At 40.7% G+C, this 22,157-nt stretch overlaps 1 protein-coding gene across 5 annotated transcripts in view; it reads left to right on the top strand.

Moving 5' to 3' along the window:
* The window catches only part of LOC114657992 (pleckstrin homology domain-containing family G member 6-like), a 64,890-nt gene that overhangs the window by 4,478 nt on the left and 38,255 nt on the right, over positions 1-22,157 (top strand). Inside the window, exons 1-2 of one of the 5 annotated variants that reach the window (XM_028810004.2) lie at positions 6,388-6,561; positions 19,464-20,080. The exons of 1 other annotated variant lie outside the window; for it this stretch is intronic. In XM_028810004.2, coding sequence (XP_028665837.1) covers positions 19,805-20,080 — 276 coding nt within the window. In that variant the 5' untranslated portion in view covers positions 6,388-6,561; positions 19,464-19,804. Of the gene's footprint in view, positions 1-6,387; positions 6,669-19,463; positions 20,081-22,157 lie in introns of those variants that run through there. 3 more of the 5 variants (XM_028810003.2, XM_051931701.1, XM_051931702.1) reach the window with 3 other exon arrangements.

The following is a 22,157-nucleotide window of genomic DNA, read 5'->3' as shown; positions in this document are numbered from 1 at the left end:
TCCTTTAATTTAGTTATCAACTCTATATTTACCTGGTGAGAGTCACTTTGGCTATATCTTGAAAGTACCTTTGGCTGGCATCCCTTTCAGGGTTAGTTCTTACCTTGTTCCAGATGTTGCAAGAATAGGCCAGTTAGTGAACAAACCATGTTTAGTTAATGTTTTCACCAAATGCTATATAATCATGAGAATTAGCAATGAAAGGATTTGCTATCACAAACAGAAAGCACATTTGATTTTACTTGTGTCTGTATCTTCAGTGCCTTATGCCCTCTGCAACAAAGGTGAAAATGAAGTTTATTGCAGAACTTCCAAAGTAGACTACAGTTGCTGAACATGGTCACATATTACTGTTTTTTCTTTGAAGGAAGGAGTCTTAACTGAGTAATGAGAATATTTGGTATATGCTTGTGCTGTCCCTGACCTGAACTGGATAAGTACGAAAAAATGTAAAAATTGGGTGGATGAATAGATGGATGGATGGTTGGATGGATGTCGTGAACTTGGTCACAAAATAATCAAGAACAAAATGTATTAAATATCACAAGATACATCTGTCCTTCCATATTCTTCATCCAGTCACAGTTCCCCAGGGGCAAATGTGACTGAGTGCAGGCATGCATACGATTGTGCAGTACAATAGAATGGAATCCATTTCTGTAGTCTGCATTTAATAAACTGGATAAACACTGGATGGATCATTGCTATTAGGTGGCACAGGGGTTAGTGCTAAAGACACATAACTCCAGAGATGCATTGTCTGACTAATTACTGTGTGAAGGTTGCATGTTGTCTCAATGCCTTCTCTTTCACTTTCTGTCTACCTCTCTTGTACTCCTGATACTTCAAAAATATCTTACAATATTGAAATAATAAAATGCCCACTTTGCGCGTCATATAGAAACACTGTCACTTTGATCCCTGCACCACTTCTAGCTAAAATAATATCCATTCTATCAATGTATTTTACACATTTCATTTCACATTATTAATGGCAACAGATTGATTTAATTAGATTAAACTTATTAAAAGACAAATATTTTAGAATCTCAAGTGGTCACTGTAAGATAATGAGTGACATCTAACCTGTAGAGTTGGTTTGGGAAGGGGAAGGGGCATTATAGTGACTGATGATGTAGACAATACATAATACCTTAATATATAAGGAATATGAATGTATGGAAAATCACATTGTAACAACATGAATATTATAAGGCATGTATGATGAGACATTTCAAAGAAAAAACTTCCTAGCATGCATGCACAAGTTAGCCCTCTGTGGGCAGAGCATTGGGTAGCGTGGGCTTGTGAAAACCAAATTAAATACTGCATTGGCTCAATGTGGAAGCTGCTGCATGGGGACCCAAGTTCAGAAAGTTAATCATTGGCCCAGTGCTGGTTTGGAAATGCTTATATATATATATATATATATATATATATATATATATATATATATATATATTGTAAATAAATACACAGGATTTAAAAGAGACCAAAGTTGTTGCTGGTCTAATATAAAATGGTAGACTGTTCCAAGGAGCAGCTCCTGCAAATGCACGGTCCCCTGTAAGCTGAAGTCTACAACTCTGCACAACCAATAACTTCTGGTCAGAGAACCCCAGTGATAATGAAGGAGAGTAAGGGTGTAAGAGGTCAGTAAGATTAAAGGCGGGTAAACCATTCAGGGACTTAAAAACAAGCAGTAACATTTTAAACTTAATCCTATAGCAAACAGGAAGCCAGTGAAGAGAAACTAAGACTGGTGTTAAGTGATTCTGTGTCCATGAGCATGTTAGAAGCCTGACAGCAGCATTCAGGACCAACTGAAGACAAGCAATGGATGACTGATTATATCCAAATTTTTAATGAGTTGCAATAGTCAAGCTGATAAGAGACAAAGTCGTGAATTAGTGTTTAAGAATCATGTTCAGAAACAAAGGTTTTGACCTTAGCACCCTGAGGTGACAGAAATAAGCTTTCATAATGGAGTTAATTTGTTTATCAAATTTGAAGGCATTATGTAAAATCACACCAAGAGTTTTTGAGAAGGGTTTACAGTAGGTTGTCAAAGGGCCAGGATTAACTGCAGAAACATAAGTAAGATCAGAAGGTCCAAAACACACAAACTCTGTTTTTTGTCAATTAAACTAAGAAAATTTAGTCACATCTATATTTTAATGTCTTCCAGACATTCCAATAAAGGTTTAAGAGAATTTGTATTGAGCTGTTTCAGTGGAAAACATATCTGTGCATAATCTGTGTAACAATGGAAAAACAGTGGTTTTTTTTTTAATGGATCCTAAATTCAACATGTATAGTGAAAATAGGACAAGCCCCAGAACTGATCTTTGAGGGACACCACAGGTGATAGGGGCAATGGATCGGAGAGATTGCCCAGGCTGACTGAAAAGCTGCTGCCTGTGAGGTATGACGTAAGTCATTTCAAAACAGTCTCTTGTATACCTACAGGCTGCTCAAGATGAGTGATAAGGATGTCATAGTTAACTTCATCAAATTCTACAGTTAGATCTAAAAGCAGCAAGACAGCCAGTATCCCCAGAGTCACTTATTAATAAGAGATCATTTAGAACCCTTAAAAGTTAAGACTATGTGCTGTGGTGTGTCTTAAAACCAGTCTGAAATACTTAAAAAATTCCATTTTTATTTAAAAAGGTTTGCAGCTGTAGAAAGACGACCTTCTCCAGAATAATAGAAAGAAATGGCAACTTGGAGATGGGTCTGAAGTTTGAAAAGTCTACAAAATTCAGATTTGATTTATTAATTAAAGACTGCACCACATTATGTTTAAAAGAGGCTGGGACTGAACGAGTCTCAAGACAACTGCTAATAATGTCCAAAACACAAGGCCCAACCAGTTCAAAAACATTTTTAAGAAGATGAGCAGGAACAATATCTAGCAGACAAGTTGTAGGTTTAAGATGACTAATTATGAGAGATACAGGCTCAAACTGAAGAAAAACAGCTGTAAACGTAGGAGGGTCAGATAGGTCATCAACAGAGAATGTAATGAGGGATTCAATGTTAGCAATTTTTTGAACAAAAAATTGTTGAGAAAATCCTTGCAGACTATTGGTGCCGGGCTGGGTCCCCACACCTCCACTGCTGTCAGCCTCAACACTGGGACACCGCAGGGTTGTGTGCTCAGCCCACTCCTTTACGCCCTCTACACATATGACTGTGTTCTCACACACCACAGCAACAAGATCATAAAGTTCGCAGACATGATGGTGGTCGAACTCATCTCGAGCAAGGAGGGTGAGCTGGCATACAGGGATGAGGTGAAGCGGCTGTCAGAGTGGTGCAGAGTCAATAACCTGCTTCCCAACACCACAAAAATGAAGGAGCTTGTTATTGACTTGGAGAATGACCTGACCTGGAGTGCCAACACCAAGGAGCTGCTGAAGAAGTCGCAGCAGAGACTGTACTTTCTGAGAATCCTCAGAAGGAACCATCTCCCCAAAAATCTGCTCCTTGCCTTTTATCACTGTTCCATCGAGAGTGTGCTTACGTACGGACCGTGTGTGTGGTACGGCAGCTGCACTTCCTCAGAAAGCAAAGCGCTCCACAGGGTCGTCAGGACAGCGGAGAGAACAATTGGTTGTACCCTCCCCACTCTGGAACAAATCTACACCTCCCGATGCCGCAAAAAAACAATAGACATTTCACAGGATTCATCACATCCCAGTCATTGCCTTTTCCAGCTTTTGCCATCGGGCAAGAGATACAGAGCAATGAAAACTAGGACAAATCGCCTTAAAAACAAGTTTTTTTCCAAAAGTAATCATGGCCCTGAACTCAAATTAAACTGCTCCATATCATTCACTAAATGTGCAATATAGACCTTAAGTCAACCAGTGCAATTTATACATTAGTGCAATTTGTATATATGACAAGCATAATTTGTATATTTTGTAAAGTACTTTTATTACTATTCGGTTTGTTATTATTTTCTCTGTTCTTGTCTTTTTAACTCTTATGCCTCACACTGAGTCAACTGCACCTTCAATTTCATTGTTCCTTTGTAAAAGTGACAATGACAATAAAGATTTATTTGTGCTGGGGAGGCAGCATAAAGAAGAGTGACACCTCACGCAAGGACAAACTGGTGAGGAAGGCAGACTCTATTGTAGGCATGGAGCTGGACAGTTTGACATCCGTGGCAGAGTGACGGGCGCTGAGCAGGCTCCTGCCAATCATGGAGAATCCACTGCATCCACTGAACAGTATTATCTCCAGACAGAGGAGCAGCTTCAGCGACAGACTGCTGTCACTGTCCTGCTCCACTGACAAACTGAGGAGATCGTTCCTCCCCCACACTATGCGACTCTTCAATTCCACCCGGGTGGGGGGGTTGGGATAAACGTTAACATTATACAAAGTTACTGTCTGTTATACCTGCATTTTTATCACTCTTTAATATTGTTTTTTTATCAGTATGCTGCTGCTGGAGTATGTGAATTTCCCCCTGGGATTAATAAAGTATCTATCTATCTATCTATCTATCTATCTATCTATCTATCTATCTATCTATCTATCTGTCTGTCATGTCAGGAGATCTAGGAACAGACAGGTGAAGAATAAGTGTTTACAGTGTTAAATAAATCTGTAGGTCTAGAACAATTATTTTATATAATATCTGAAAAATGCTTTGTCCTTGCAGATTTTACAGCTTTCTGGTAATTGGACAAAGTATCACTTAAAATATCAAAGGACACCTTTGTCTTTTTTTCAACTTGTGCATTGCCCACCTACATATCTGCTTCAGGGTACAAGTGGCATCATTTAACCATGGCTCAGGTTTAGCGCTTGACCTTAAAAAAAGCAACAGAGTCTAAAATGTTAGGGCAAGTATCATTAAACAAAGTGACTAAACTGTCAGTGCTCAGCTGAGGTGGGGGAAACACTCAGCATCCATATAAGCTGTGGAGTACTTGCTAGTAGTGGTGGAGTTCATTTTGTGAGAGAAGAAGTGAGTCTCGCTACAAATGTTGACTGTGTGGCAATGTATGGAAGAATAAGTTAACTTATAACAGGTATGTGATCGGAAAAGCAAGAATCAACAATTTCACTGCTACAGACTGGCAAATCATATGATGAAACAAGGTCCAATATATGTCCATGCGCATGAGGTTGAAAAGTCTTTAACCAGAAGCAGCACACATGAATATTAAAATATCTGAGAATTTAAAGTCTGTGACAGGTCGGTGTAATTTCTGCCAGAAATTCAGAGAACTCACGTATAAACGCCTTGTTAAATTTTGGTGGCCGACACATCACTGCACACAACACAAGATAAAATCGGTCCATTTCAAACAAATGTACTTCAAAGCTGGAGTAAGTGACCAGCAGACCTTGGGGAACTAAAAAACTTACAGTCGGAGGCCACTAATTCAGTGCAAGGGGTTAATTCACTAACAGTCATGTTTCGGTCACAAAGAAAAAATCCAGACCTCGTAAGGTGAAGAAATCGTTTAAAATAAACGTTTTGTTAGTTCGAGCCATCTTCGATCGAGTTAATTCACCGGGCTCATTGAGGGATTGGAGCGCTCATCTTTATTATTAATATCATGGAAAAAATGTTCTTTTCTGGTGATGAAACGTAATCACACTGACTACGGAGTGCGGCGACGTGAAGACGTTCATTAACACACAAAAATAAGAATTTCACTGTAGTAAGCACAAGTGAAAATAACGGCCCCATAATCCAATAAACCTATTTGCCTTGTTTTAGAGTATGGCTCAATATAACTATAATAAATAAAATAGCATTGTCCGGCCCCCTCAACTTTGAATTGGATTAAGCGTGTTTTAGAACAAGGTGTTGCTGTCCAATGCATTTGCACTGTCGACGGATTACTGCACTCGAAATAAACTGCAGAAACTCCGTGATAGACAGTGGTAGTCAAAGTCGTGCACACTGTTTTATGACGTTGTTAACTAAAGAGGATGAACATATAAGTCATACGGCAGGCAACTGTGACTCGGGTCTCTGGGAGTGATGCCAGGAGTGAAGCTATGGACGATGGCGGTTGTTGCGGTCACTGTTTTGACGTACGTTTTCCCGATGCGAGCCATTCATTCTTTGCGCACTGCCAGATGAGAGTGAGCCATCTTACTTACTGTTACAATGCCATCTCCGTCCACAGTGCCGATAATGTTAAAATGCATTATTCCAACTAACTTTTCTTTTTGCCCGATCACGCTTGTTGCGTTGACTAATTCTGTTACAACGAGCGTCCCAGCAGTTTATAGTGTGACCTCGCTTGGCACCTTGGGGCAGTGTGAGCGCTGCCAGTTAGGCTCAGGTGAAAAGCCTGCTTCGGCACGGGGAGGCGTAACTTACTTTGTAAACACAGGGAGAGTCAATCGTGCTTTCCATTTTTCTCGTTTCTTCGTTTCGCTACGGAGCTGGCTGATCCAGTTGAACAAGCTGGCTACGCCCGTTTCGGGTTGAACCGAGATTGCCATACGCCTTTTGCCGCAATCAGTTTGACCTGCTCCAGAGAAGAGCGAGGCTCAGCGCTAATGAAGGCACCGGAGGTAGGCAGATTAATCAGATTTGGTCTCTGGTAATTGATCACCTGGATTTGTCAGCTCTGACATCACAACCTCAGTTAAGTGTAACGCGCATCTAGAGGCCTGATATCGTAAGTATTAAATGTCTTAAAATTGACAAGAACACTTGAAAAGCTTGGTATCCGTGTATGATGTTCTGGTAAGTCTGACATGTTGCAGAGTGGCTGGCATTATACAAAGAGAAGGCAGACAGTATTGACTTTACTGGGTTTGGTTACATTTTAGTTTTTGTTTTCATATCCATTAATGGACTTCAGCCCTGTAAAGTGGCACTGCAGCCTAAGACAGCAGACACGTTTCAGTCATTTTAAGTAGTCTTTGAAACTAGGGTAGTTGTTAGATTTGTAACTGGATACACTTTTTCCTTGAGTCTAAGCTCATTTTTAAAGAATTAACATTTGTTTCTTGGTGGATGCTTCCTTTCAACTGCCTTTTTCTTGACAGTTTCACTATAGTGTATAGTTGCTGCCCCAGACTCTACAATTACTAATGAACCTCAGCCCCAGTTGCAATATTGATCATCAACACAGGGCAATTCCAACTCATAAAAGCCTGAGGCATGGCATTCGACCAGTTATAGCATTGATATGATAAATGATGTGGCTTTAAAGCTCTAGAGAAATGTACCAGTATTTATCAAACGTCTCAGAGTAGGGCAACTGTGTGACTCAAAAATCTAAGAGTGATGGAAATTTGGTTCCGCTCTTAGGAGTAGGAGTAATAGTAGTTTTATCAATTTACCAAATTTCGGAACCTGCTCTTAACTTTATCAAGATTTAGATGAACTTGTGAGCAGGCCTAACTCACTACTTAAGACAAGAAGGTGGCATTCAGGCAAAGATCAGCACACACATTTCATGAAAGGCAAAATCTTTTGGAAATGCTGAACAACAATGAATTCATAAAAATATACCAATTTGACAGAGATGGAATAATATTTGTAACAAATTTTGTATGTCATGTGATCACTCAACCTACACAGAGAATCCATGTCCTCTCAGCCAAAATAATAGTGTTTGTAAAGTTGCTTTTTTTGATCATGTGTAAAATGTAGCTTTGCAATAACAATGATTTGGGTATGTCACAACTAATCATTTCTCGAATTTCTCACCAAACTTTGCATGCCCTTACAATGTGTGAGGTATTGCTAAAGCAAACTGCTTTTATGCAAATTGCTGGATTTCCTGAAGTTGTGTTGTGGTTGACAGCACACAGTCAAAGATCATTGCCCCACATGTGGATGAGGACGCATATATAAAATGCAAGCAATATCACAGTATCACTAAATAGGTGGTAATGGATGCAAACTGTATTATTCTTGATGTTGTTGCAAAGTGGGGACAATTAGATGTGTAGCTTAGCACAATATTCTTACTTTTTTTTCCTCATTACTCTTCTTCTACTACTTTGATTATTATTATTATTATTATTATTATTATTACCTTTTGTGGTGAAGCCTTAACTTTAGTATTAAAAAAACTACAAAACATCATCATGATTTCCCATGCAACTACAAAACATCCTCATGTGTTCCATTTGGTTGCTCAAGGTGCTCTAAAACATTTTCATATATGAGCTCCTACTCCTTGCTGGCAGAGGGTACAGAATGCTTCATAACTACTTCTAATGCCTACTCTGGGGAAGGACAAATTCTTACCCTAGTCAGACTTTTACTTCAGTTCCTAGGAGTAATTCTGAGACGTTTGATTAATACAGACACTGGCTTCAGTTAGTAGCCTGGCCATTGTCAGCTTGTAGTTTGTACTTTTCCTACTTGTACGAGAGAGTTTTTTTTCTAGGTACAGTATCTTTCATACAGCTCAAAGGTGTGTATATTAGGTTGATTAATGATTCATTGTATGTGCAGTGGACTGGCATTTTGCCCAACTCTGGTCCAGACTTTTTGCCCAATGCTGTTTGGATAAGCTCCATCTTCTCGTGACCCTGCATTAGAAAAATGAGGTTCATAAAATGCATGGATGAAAAAATGATTAGTTTATAAAAGTTAAAGAAAGATATATACAATCTGATATCTCTATTATTTTCGAAACAGACACACAAACCCAGGAAGAAGGAGTCATAAAGTAAAGTGCAGTGTGAGGAAGAAGAGAGAACACGCTTAGGATTGTAAGACAGATCTTAAAAAAGAATATGTTTAAGGCATGCCAAAATGAGTGTCAAGATTAATTTAAGAAGTAAAAGAATGCCTACAAGAAGCATATACTGTAGTAAAGTTACAAAATGAGGTTAGGTTTTCTCATCTGGAAAACAAGATGGCACACCTGTAGTTTCTGGAATAAGAAGAAGGTGATGTAAGTTTGTCGGAGGAGGAATGCCAAAAAAAGCTCTATGATCAGAAACTCTCAAAGCAGTTTAAGGTTTTGAATAAGCTACAGGCCTGTGCGATATGGTGGGAAAAGATACAGTAGGAAAGGCTGATTAAAAGGATTGTAGGTTTCATTAAGTGGTTGTGCTTTTGGAAACGGAAATCAAAATGGTTAAAAGATGTCAAAATCTGAAGATTTTTTAATGGGTGTTTTAAGAGCTGGTGAGCCAATGAAATATTCAAATATGTGAATGTTTAGTGTCTGCAGTATGATGTATAAGGAAGCATTAATGGTACCCAGAGATAGCGAAAGTCATGAGGTGAAGGTGAAGAAACACCAGGGGTGTCTTCTGAATCCAACAGATTTTTCGCAATGGTAATGTTGGCTGTTTGAGCAGAAGTGTGTGTGAGGCACTGCCATGGCAGTTATTCTACCTCGAGGATGTTACAGGGTAATGAAGGCAAATCCAGGTGCTTTAAAAGAAACTGTTATGGATGGAAAAGGCCTGAAGATGGATATTATGAAGTTCAAGGTATTGGTGAATTGTGACAGTGCAGGGCATGAGGAAGTGCAACCCCCCCAGCCATTTAAAATCCACTTTTACCTTGAGCATTTTAACATTCACCTTCAGTCCTTTCCAATCCATTGTGAGCACTTGGCCATGTGCTTTTTTCCAATAGGGGTGTTAGTGGAAATTCTCTTCAATTTTCAGCAGGAAAATATGTTAAATATTTAGTTGTGTGAGAGGGCTTGTCTTCAGGCAGGAAATGTCACCTTTTTATGTATGCATGTGGGTGCTATATTTGATTATGTAGTAAGTGTCTACACTGAAATCAGCATTGAAGTTATTTTTTAGTAAGTAAAGATCTTTGTCTGTTTGGGTAACATGTTATACATTGATGGATGTGCAAAAGTGGGATGTCAATGGAAGAAGCCCTTGTGACAGAGCCTCAGTAGTACTGTAGTAAAAATTTAGGCAGACTGTGTGCAATGAGAAGTCAAACAAGATGGCACCTTTATTGGCTATCTTGCTTGACTTCTCATTGCATCCATAATGGCTAACACAGTACAACACCCTACTACTACAGGTAAATGTTTGAGAAAACAGCTTATGTGACTGAGGAGTGGCTGATGATGAGACTTAACTACAAGAAAAATTGGAAAGTAAATAGAATATGCTGTGTATGACAGCAGAAATAGTAGACAAGCATTAAGGAATTGACTGGATTATGGGGAAGAATGGACTGTACTTGGGGGATGTGGTGTGAAATGCAAGTAATCACATGGAAGGAAAAGAGGTGCACCCTAACAGAAGTGGAAAGAGTGATACCAAGACAAAAGCTAAGAAGGGTCCAAATGGAGAACAACCTGAGAAAAATGGCAATATAAATGGAAAAGATCAATACAAGTACATGTGAGAAATTTGGGAGACAACCAGCCAATCGAGTCAAGCAGTCATTGTTATTATTAGAAAAGGTTGGAAGCTATTTAGTACTTGAAGGTTGGGCGTCGATAATGGCAGTGTCAGCTAAGTAGCTGTTCCTATAGAAACACTTGTCTGACTTTCTTGTCTTGCCTTCTGGGAACATTGCATTTAATGCTGTTTTTTGTTAGTTTTCTCAGGGTGTGACTGCCACAAGGCAGGACTGGGTAGGACTATTGTTCATTGTGGGATGCACCCTTTTGAAATCTTTGCTTTTTGTTTATCTTGGTTGACTCAGGCACCTTGGTCTTCTTTTACTTAAGATCCGAGTTCACTCTTGCAAGTCTTGTAGTTACCAGGTCTTTTAGTCACTTTAGCCCTAAGGCTATGTCACATTGGAGAGGAACTTGATTAGATGTCATTAGAACTCTTTGAAGCTCCATGAAATAGTGTGGTAAAAGTCCACCCATTCATTTTATGAACCAGTTTATCACAATCAGGGTCACTGGAAGTGAGATAAATGTAATTAACATTTAAAATCAAGTAGGACAATGGAGGAAATTTCCCGTTGATGGTTTTTGTTAACAGCTTGGTGGTGAATTGGTACATGCTGCTACCTTACAGCTCTTGGATAACTGGGTTTGACTTCTTCCTGTGAATATGTAGAATTATTTCTGGATATTTTTGCTGTCTTCTCAGATCTAAAAATTAAGTCTGTTAAAATAATTGGGGTCTTTTAATAACCCTTTTTGTTTGAGTGTGGATGTATGCATGAGTGTGTCCTCCGATGGACATAAAACATGCTGTTGGGATTGGTACAGCTCCTCATCACCCTGAAAAGACTTAAGCAGGCTTAATAGTGGATGGAAAGTTTTCTTGCGGTGGGCATACACAATGCGATTTTCTCACATGTTACATTATCTTCAGTTTGAGTAGCCTCTTACACTAAATGCCTCATTTTTATTGATATGGGCTCACAAAATTTTGGAGACCTTATGAACACACATGTTCAAGATTATGTTGTGAGACCCATGGTACTTGCTCAATTTGATACTGTGATGTGATGTTTCACTCTGTCTCTTTTGTTACATATTAAATCCATCACTAAAGGTGAAGTTTCCCACAGGACCCTTGTCAACTCCTGGATCTTAAGGGCAGATTACAGCTACAGAATCAAGTCCAACCTCAAATGTCACTGTTACACTGTGCAGCCCCAAGAACACTGATGTAAAACACACCAAATATAAATGGTGTAACTGCAAAATCGATGAAAGAAATAATGAAATGTTAATATTAGGAAAATCTAGACCGAAGTTTATAATAAATTGAATGAGACCATAACACAACGATAAAGATTACAGACATTTCACAGACATGAACATTTAACATACATATACAAAGAACACATGTCATGATCACATTTATAAGTCCAGTGCCATGTCCCAGAAATATATAGTATTACATCCAAATGTAGAAGAGAGGATTGGCTTCCTAAAATTAGACTAATTTTGTCAGTCGTACTAATTCATGAAATAAAAGCAATCCACTGCCCATCCATCCATCCATCCTCTTCCGCTTATCTGAGGTCGGGTCACGGGGGCAGCAGCTTGAGCAGAGATACCCAGACTTCCCTCTCCCCGGCCACTTCTTCTAGCTCTTCCAGGAGAATCCCGAGGCGTTCCCAGGCCAGCCGGGAGACATAGTCCCTCCAGCGTGTCCTGGGTCTTCCCCGGGGCCTCCTCCCGGTTGGACGTGCCCGGAACACCTCACCAGGGAGGCGTCCAGGAGGCATCCTGATCAGATGCCCGAGCCACTTCATCTGACTCCTCTTGATGCGGAGGAGCAGCGGCTCTACTCTGAGCCCCTCCCGGATGACTGAGCTTCTCACCCTATCTTTAAGGGAAAGCCCAGACACCCTGCGGAGGAAACTCATTTCAGCCGCTTGTATTCGTGATCTCGTTCTTTCGGTCACTACCCATAGCTCATGATCATAGGTGAGGGTAGGAACATAGATCGACTGGTAAATTGAGAGCTTTGCCTTGCGGCTCAGCTCCTTTTTCACCACGACAGACCGATGCAGAGCCCGCATCACTGCTGACGCCCCACCGATCCGCCTGTCGATCTCACGCTCCATTCTTCCCTCACTCGTGAACAAGACCCCTTGATACTTGAACTCCTCCACTTGAGGCAGGATCTCGCTCCCAACCCTGAGAGGGCACTCCACCCTTTTCCGGCTGAAGACCATGGTCTCGGATTTGGAGGTGCTGATTCCCATCCCAGCCGCTTCACACTCAGCTGCGAACCGATCCAGAGAGAGCTGAAGATCACGGCCTGATGAAGCAAACAGGACAACATCATCTGCAAAAAGCAGTGACCCAATCCTGAGTCCACCAAACCAGACCCCCCCAACACCCTGGCTGCGCCTAGAAATTCTGTCCACAAAAGTTATGAACAGAATCGGTGACAAAGGGCAGCCCTGGCGGAGTCCAACTCTCACTGGAAACGGGTTCGACTTACTGCCGGCAATGCAGACCAAGCTCTGACACCGGTTGTACAGGGACCGAACAGTCCTTATCAGGGGGTCCGGTACCCCATACTCCCGGAGCATCCCCCACAGGATTCCCCGAGGGACATGGTCGAGCACCTTTTCCAAGTCCACAAAACACATGTAGACTGGTTGGGCAAACTCCCATGCACCCTCCAGGATTCTGCTAAGGGTGTAGAGCTGGTCCACTGTTCCGCGACCAGGACGAAAACCACACTGTTCCTCCTGAATCCGAGGTTCAACTATCCGACGAACCCTCCTCTCCAGAACCCCTGAATAGACTTTTCCAGGGAGGCTGAGGAGTGTGATCCCTCTGTAGTTGGAACACACCCTCCGGTCCCCTTTCTTAAAGAGGGGGACCACCACCCCGGTCTGCCAATCCAGAGGCACTGTCCCTGATGTCCACGCGATGTTGCAGAGATGTGTCAACCAAGACAGCCCTACAACATCCAGAGCCTTGAGGATCTCCGGGCGTATCTCATCCACCCCCGGGGCCCTGCCATCAAGGAGTTTTTTGACCACCTCGGTGACCTCAGTCCCAGAGATGGGGGAGTCCACCTCCGAGTCCCCAGGCTCTGCTTCCTCATCGGAAGGCATGTTAATGGGATTGAGGAGGTCTTCGAAGTACTCCCCCCACCGACCCACAACGTCCCGAGTCGAGGTCAGCAGCGCGCCATCCCCACCATATACAGTGTTGACACTGCACTGCTTCCCCCTCCTGAGACGCCAGATGGTGGACCAGAATTTCCTCGAAGCCATCTGAAAGTCGTTCTCCATGGCCTCCCCAAACTCCTCCCATGCCCGAGTTTTTGCCTCAGCAACCACAAAAGCCACATTCCGCTTGGCCTGCCAGTACCTATCAGCTGCCTCCAGGGTCCCACAGGACAAAAGGGACCGGTAGGACTCCTTCTTCAGCTTGACAGCATCCCTCACCGCCGGTGTCCACCAACAGGTTCAGGAATTGCCGCCACGACAGACACCGACCACCGTACGGCCACAGCTCCGGTCAGCCGCCTCAACAATAGAGGCACGGAACATGGCCCATTCGGACTCAATGTCCCCCACCTCCCTCAGGACATGGTCGAAGTTCTGCCGGAGGTGGGAGTTGAAGCTACTTCTGACAGGGGGCTGTTCCAGACGTTCCCAGCAGACCCTCACAACACGTTTGGGCCTACCAGGCCTGACCGGCATCCTCCCCCACCATCGAAGCCAACTCACCACCAGGTGGTGATCAGTTGACAGCTCCGCCCCTCTCTTCACCCGAGTGTCCAAGACATGTGGCCGCAAGTCTGACCACACGACCACAAAGTCGATCATCGAACTGAGGCCTAGGGTGTCCTGGTGCCAAGTGAACATATGAACACCCCTATGCTTGAACATGGTGTTTGTTATGGACAATCCGTGACGAGCACAGAAGTCCAATAACAAAACACCACTCTGGTTCAGATCGGGGGGGCCATTCCTCCCAATCACGCCCTTCCAGGTTTCATTGTCATTGCCCACGTGAGCATTGAAGTCTCCCAGCAGTACGAGGGAGTCCCCAGAAGGTATGTCCTCTAGCACCCCCTCTAGGGACTCCAAAAAGGGTGGGTACTCCAAACTGCTGTTCGGTGCATATGCACAAACAACAGTTATGACCCGTCCCCCCACCCGAAGGCGGAGGGAGGCTACCCTCTCGTCCACCGGGGTAAACCCCAATGTACACTCCTACACTGCCCATTCAGGTCAGAATTGTCCACCAGTCCTCAGAAGCATGCTTTTTATTAGTTTCAATTCCATGCAGTGTTACTGATGATCAGTACCTGAAAAATCCTAGATTCTAACCTTTCAGGCTTGCTCACTTCTCTTTGGTCTTTATTTTTCTTTTTCTTTCCCTCTTCACAATTATATTGGAAAAAATATGTGAGTTGAGAAGTACGAATGCTGGGTAAGGTCAAATCTACTTTTTTGAGGATCCTTGCCCTGACCCATATTCCAGTTTAGCCAATAAGTAAGTTGCCATTGCACAGCTACTCAGTGACAGTCAAAGCCAAGGACACTCACAGATATTTCACTAAAGTTACAGTAAGCTCACGATAGCTGAGCAATCAATATCCACTTCATTAGCCTATACAGTATGTTATGATTAGCAGACTCCATTATGTATGCTAATCTATTAAAATACCAACATGCAATATTCCTAAGCATTTCTTCTTGAAATCCTAATAATCATTTTTCTTGGAAGAAATATCATACAGCAAGATAGTTTTCTTGCCACAAATCAACCAGTCTTGGTTCTCCTCATGCATCCATAAAATGTTCACATCAACATGTGGTTTCTTCCTGATAAGATTAATAGAATGTGAAACACGTAATTGTCTGTCATGACCTCTCACACCCGCTGAACTGAAGTTAAATGTGCCTAAATATATTTAACCCATACTGTTACGCACTTGCATCAGGTCAGAATGCATCTCATAACTTGCGAGTAGCAAGATTATGGTTTTCAATGACTTTTTCATGATTTTATGGTCATTTGAAAAACCACTTGAAACTTGCAGTTCAAGTAAATTGGCAAATTTGTAAATCTATACCAAGCCTTCATTGTGTAATAAAACATAAGAATCTCTGTATCAGATTTAATCCCGTTCTAGGGTGTTGGCACTCAAAGTCTCTCCTAGCAGCCACAGGCCAGTCCAATAGAGGGTTCCACTCACTCCAACTCATAATGTTGCCAGTTTACAGTAACCAATTAACCTCATGCACCTTTTGGATTGGTTGTGAGTTTCAATGGCACATCTTCACAGATAATGAATGCATGTTTAAACTTCACACAGTTTTGCAGTTTTATAGGGTCATTGTTGTCATGTATATACTGTAGATTTCAGTGAAATTCTTACTTGCTAAATAACAAACACCACGTTGTCAGACAGTGGAACCATGATTAACGTTTATCTTCCTTACCTGAAGATTCATGTCCATCAAATATATCTCAGATTATTAGAAATCTTTGCGTAATTAATAATAATTTCTTACTTAAGTAGCTTGCTTCTTTTCATAAAGTTATGTATATTTGCATAACTTTACACAAAGTCCTTAGTATGATATTTCTTAAATGAGATTTTTGCTTAGACTAGTGGTCTGTGAAACAGGTCTGTCCAACTCCCTGCTTCCGCACAGCGAGTATCTGCTTCTCCAGCTCATGTGACCACCAGGGTAAGATCTGGACTCATTCCCCTTAAGGCATGAAGCAAATGCAGTACACACTAACACAGCATTATATTCTGCAGCCGTCTGTTTTCTGTAAAATAGAAACAAATGTTATAATCACTAATATTTTAATTTACATAAAAACTACAGTGACTCTCTAGATCACAGTTTTAGTTAAGCATTCTTAAATAAACTTTTACATCATCTTTTTTGTACCTGAACTGCAATACACTATACCTCACAACAATTCCCCCCAATGATTCACATTAGTCACATTTTTGGTATAACTACAATGTTTATATTTTGTACACCTGGCTATTCATTGTTTTCAACACCATAACAAAATTTAGTTTGCATTCATAAAACTACTACAAAGGTAAAATCCTATAAAAACCTGTAAAGTACATTGTTGGTTTTCAAATATAAAATGGTTCAAGTTACCACAAAAGTTTTAAATATCAGACACATTTGCTTGCATTTTGCAGAAGCTGGAATTTCTCTTCAGTGGAGGTGCTTGGATTTAACATTGTAGACTCATTTTCAGTGAAGATTATGTTTTTGGTATTTTATGCCATTTTGTAATTAAAATTAATTACAACCATATATCATCTGTGAAATACAGAAGGGTGTTAATAATATTGGTGACTATTCAGTCTAACAATGAAGAATGGATGGAAACTTCCATTTTGTACATGGGGAGTTTCTCAAGATAAAGTGTGGTATGTAACCTCTGTATAATATTTTATGCTTCCTCCAAGGCACTACTAGGAGGACCTGGGATATCTAGGGGAGGTATACTCTCATGACGGGGTTTGTGATGTCATCCTGACGTCCAGAAGTGAATATTTAGGCATACACAGAAGCAGTATTAGGCCAGAGTCTAAAAGTGCTATCTTACCATTGATTGGTGAACGTGAGCTTTATAGATTAATTTGGTCAAGGGCTCCACTGCCGAGGAAAAGAACAGACCAATGTTGATGTGTGATTTAAGAAGGTGGACAGGGAGTACATTGGTACTTTGGGTAAGTGATTACCCCACATGGTAGTCAGAGATTGCTAGTTGTATTTACCCCACATGGTAGTCAGAGATTGCTAGTTGTATAGATGTGTCTCAAAGGCTTATTTACTTTACCCTTTCTTGTTCTTTTCCCTTGCTGATTTTTGTAATTATTCCTGCCCTTTTAATAAACCCATTGTGTTATTAATTTAGTAATCAGGGTTGTGGGCTGTTGGTGAGTATTTCCCTTATAGTCCACATGAAGTACATATATTAAACCTTTTAATATTGCTCTTTGCCCGGGTTCTTAATAAATAAACTGTCAATCCATTCTTCTATCCAACCACTCAGTCATTTTGAACAAGCTTAACTCAATTTACGCTTCTGAGGGACAGGCAGTTTTAGTTACAAAACAGTGTCCTGCACTGCACTGCACACTGACATAACACCTATTAGTTACAAAACAGTGTCCTGCACTGCACTGCACACTGACATAACACCTATAATCATCCAAAAAGCCTGGTTAAATGTGATCTGGGGTTAGAAGAGTACAATACTACTTAGTGTCTGCCACCCTACAAAAACCCTGGTTATCTGTTGGACTACCTATACCCAATTACCTTTCTAAGCTTACTACACACTGGTTATGTTGTTCCACCTCACTCTCTTTCTTATTTGGTTGGTTCTATACAGACATTCCAAGGTATCCTTTGATCACACTGAGCTAACTTTATTCTTGAAATTTCTGAAACTATCTGTCCTTAGAATCATCTGCCAGTCCCACGTATCTCAAACCCCCTCATTGGTACTCCATGTACTGTTTCAGTCTGGGCCACCACAATGGTATCTTCTGGCCTGCTAGACCCCCTATCCTGATCTCAGGATCCCTTAGGTTCATCTGGAGGACTTCAGGTTCACACATGTACCAGTCCTCTATCAAAATCTGCTTTCATCTGTGTCACTAGGAAATGTACAGTATGGCTAATCAATCCTGCTACTTTCTGTATGTTAACAATGGAAAGTAAAGCTCTATTAGCCAATACAGGCTTTCTCTATCCCACCCCCTCTGCGTCTAGGCACTTTTTCTGTGCCCTTTATTATCAAATCTAGTACTGAATATATATATATATATATATATATATATTTGGAAGCAAAGGTCTGTGATACCGTTTGCATATTTGTAGCTAGAGATCCACAAAGGGAGAGAATGAGTCACGTATCTTAAGAGATTTTTAATCCTTGGCTAAATATGGATGGATCTACATGGATCATGGATCATCCATCCATTATCCAACCCACTATATCCTAACTACAGGGTCACGAGGGTCTGCTGGAGCCAACCCCAGCCAACACAGGGCGCAAGGCAAGAAACAAACCCCGGGCAGGGCACCAGCCCACCGCAGGGCACACACACACACACACCAAGCACACACTAAAGACAATTTAGAATTGCCAGTGCACCTAACCTGCATGTCTTTGGACTGTGGGAGGAAACTGGAGTACCTAGAGGAAACCCACGCAGACACAGGGAAAACATGCAAGCTACATGCAGGGAGGACTTGGGAAGCGAACCTAGGTCTCCTAACTGCGCCACCCACAAATATATATACACAGTATATATATTATTATTATTAATTTATTCATATATATATATATATATATATATGTGTGTGTGTGTGTGTGTGTGTGTGTCAATTAGATGTTTTCCAGGCTGTCCAATGTGTAGCAAAATACATAATAAAGCAAAGCACAGAATTGCCAGAGGTGCTCAAGGAATTCATCCACCTCCCAACCATGAATGCACTCAGAAGAAATGATGCTATTTGTTATTCTTTCACAAAATAATGCATTTACTAAAAACAATGAAAGAACACAAACAACCCTATTAACACTCTTAATTTGAATGTGTTTTCATATCCACAACCCTTCCATTACAAAGAAATATTACATGGTCACTTGTCCTTTGTCATGCCCACTTTGTATGCACTTAAGTGTAGCCTATGTGATATTGAAAAGTGAGCATATAAAATGGCTCAAAATTGGAAAATATGTGTTACATTTTGAGTTGGATATGAACATCAAAAACACCAGTAAAACACCTTAAATCTCATGAGAAGATCCAAATTTTCTGGTCTTTAAAAATCCATAATTTACTTTTCTGTATACCGCAGGGGGCTTAATTAAGGTGGACAAAACAAAGACACGTGCTTCTCGAAACAAGGCAAGAAACAACCTTAGATTGAGTTGTATGCCAGCTGTCTCCATTGCAAACAGGGTGAAATGTGGTAGTAAATACATTTTCTCATTATAACAGTCCGGGTATTTCTAGCAAACTGGGGGAAAAAAACTTCAGAAATGACCATGACTTTGTGTGTTCTCCTTAAGGTTACAGCAGGGGAAACAGCACAAAAAAGAGCCTGCAACGTGACAGGAAACAGGATGTTCCCTAAATATTACCTTGGGATGAAAAAGGAAGGGATTCGATGATGGATGGAATTTGTTCAACTTTCTGCAGTGAGGGCCATGTGAAGCAGTTGGATGTGTACAGGACCCTTCTGTTAGCAGCTGCTGACTATCTGCTAAAGAAAGGGCTGTCTAAACTGGTTACATTTGCAGGGAGCACCAGTCCTGGACAATATTCCACCATTCTTGCTGATGACTTTACTTTAACCTTTTATTTGATGAATTGAATTACCTTTAGCTGTCATTTTTTTTCTGTGAGAAAAATGCTGGAATTTTCACGACCGTGGAAAGGAGTGACAAAACCAGTCAACCAGCCCAACAGGAGCTGGGACCACAGCATGCTGGGTAACAGGCCATCAAGTCTGCTTTCCAGTGAGATAAGCAAAGAGCACTGGGCTGGAGCATCAGGTGATGGAGTTACACTCAAGGCTTACAGAGAGTTCCCTGCTGTACAAAGACAACTGAGCAACCAGGGGACATCTCTGCTTTCAAAGCTGGAGGAAAATAAAGGGAAATGGTTCACTATTTCCAACAATCAGGTAGGGGTTCAGACTCGTACTTTGTGAAATCTTCAACTTGGCCTTGCGCAAACCATACAACAGCACACTCAGCCCCGGGGCTTTCCTATATGCAGTACTGTAGAGTGAATGTTAAAGCACTGGATTTTTTTAACCAGGCTTGATTCAGGATTTTAAAAATTAAACATAATCTTAGGCGACCCTTGAGGCTTTCTTGCTTGCAGTGAACACCCTACATACAGTAGTGGATGTACCTGACTAAACCAAATTGCTTAAGATAGGTGAGGAATTTTTTTTATTTATGTCACTAAATAAGGGCTGTACCGGATATTGGTTCAGATTCTTGTCTGCTTACTTTATGTATGAAGTTTGCACATTTTCCTGTGGGACACTATTGGCTTCCTTAAGATTTGAGCTTATTGCACACTGCACGCTGGCCTGGTATCAGAGAGTGAGAACGTGTTTGAGTGTACTCTACTGTGAACTAGCGACTCTTCCAGGGTTGGTTCCTGCCTCCTTCCCGTGCTGTAATGGAATAAAGTAGTGTAGAAAATGGATAGATTAATGGATCAATTCAATCATTAGAACAGCAAACATGCAAATGCACAGCTTGCCAATGTGAAGCACAGGATACTTTGCCATATCATGTGTAGATGAGTTCACTCAAAGGAGAGCAGATTTTGATTCTTTCCTTTTGGACCTTGTTGCCCATACAGTTAGCATTACAACACATTGTTACTTTTTCATCAGTTAATAGCTAAACCAGAGTCTTGGTCTTCCTCCCAGTGTTTTTCCATTATAAATAGCAATGCTAAAGTAGGTAACACTTGAGCACTGATCTCATCAAACTATAGCAGAGCTGCCGGATGCTGCTGTGCTCTTTATACGATCATGTTTTTGGGTGCTCACTGATATATTCATATACATATATTTATTTCCTTAGCTGTTTATGTAGCAAATAAAGTGTCAATGTAATTATACATGATTGGCACAACCATTGTCATTACTTTCAGACAATCTTTAAACAACCAGAAAAGCATGTGTATTAAACTATAAGGCACAACTTTGAAGTTGTGTGACAAAATTAAAACACAAGCAGGGGGAACAATAATAGATATAGTCACAATACTAAGATACTACATGCCACAATTATTATTTTTTTTATTTTAGAAAAAACTTGGTACTCATATTCTTGATAGGCCTAAGCTGTTTACCAGGCATAAAAAACAAACATATATATCCTTGTTACACATCAAGCTGCTTCTGTAACATGTACATGCACTCTGTCTGTGGTCAAACACTTTTGTATATCTATTTTGCATTAAAAGCAAGTACTGCACAGAACAATCAATGCAAGCAACTAAAATAACAATTTTAAACAATCCTTTCATCTACACAAAGAGATGTGCTGTTACTGCAACATTCAAGTTGAAGGAGTTTCTGTTGGTGTTTGGAACCCTAACAAGGTTGAAAGCAAATGAGAAATCTCAGAGGGAAAAAGGCAGTAAAAATAAAATAGAAAACAGATTTATCCTAGTTCAACTTGGTTCCTAGTGAGAGTGGAAAAGTAACATGGTGTATTCATCGTAATAGGCTGACATTACAAGGCATCATTATAGCTCATCGTGTACTCAATTATAATATAGCAAAAGTTTAATCGTATACTTATATAATAAAGATTTATTGAATTTACAAGTATGAATGATGGAAAATATTCTCAAAAATGTTTCCATGGAGTCTACTGAAGTTTAACACTCTACAATAAAGATTTATTGAATTTACAAGTATGAATGATGGAAAAATATTCTCAAAAATGTTTCCATGGAGTCTACTGAAGTTTAACACTCTACAATAAAGATTTATTGAATTTACTAGTATGAATGATGGAAAAATATTCTCAAAAATGTTTCCATGGAGTCTACTGAAGTTTAACACTCTACACAGTAATGTTGTAGGACTATAGGGCCACAGCACTACCTATCAGCTCTGGAGCTTTTGCACTTTAGTCACTAACCACTACTTACTTTTTCAGCTCCACATTAGAATTGTTTATAGCTTGTATACACCAGAACAGAAGGTCAATTCCCAATAGTAATTA

The sequence above is a fragment of the Erpetoichthys calabaricus genome, chromosome 9 (assembly GCF_900747795.2).
Source record: "Erpetoichthys calabaricus chromosome 9, fErpCal1.3, whole genome shotgun sequence".
NCBI lineage: Eukaryota > Metazoa > Chordata > Cladistia > Polypteriformes > Polypteridae > Erpetoichthys > Erpetoichthys calabaricus.
Note: the sequence above shows the minus strand (reverse complement) of the source record. Positions and strands in the feature narration are given on the sequence as shown.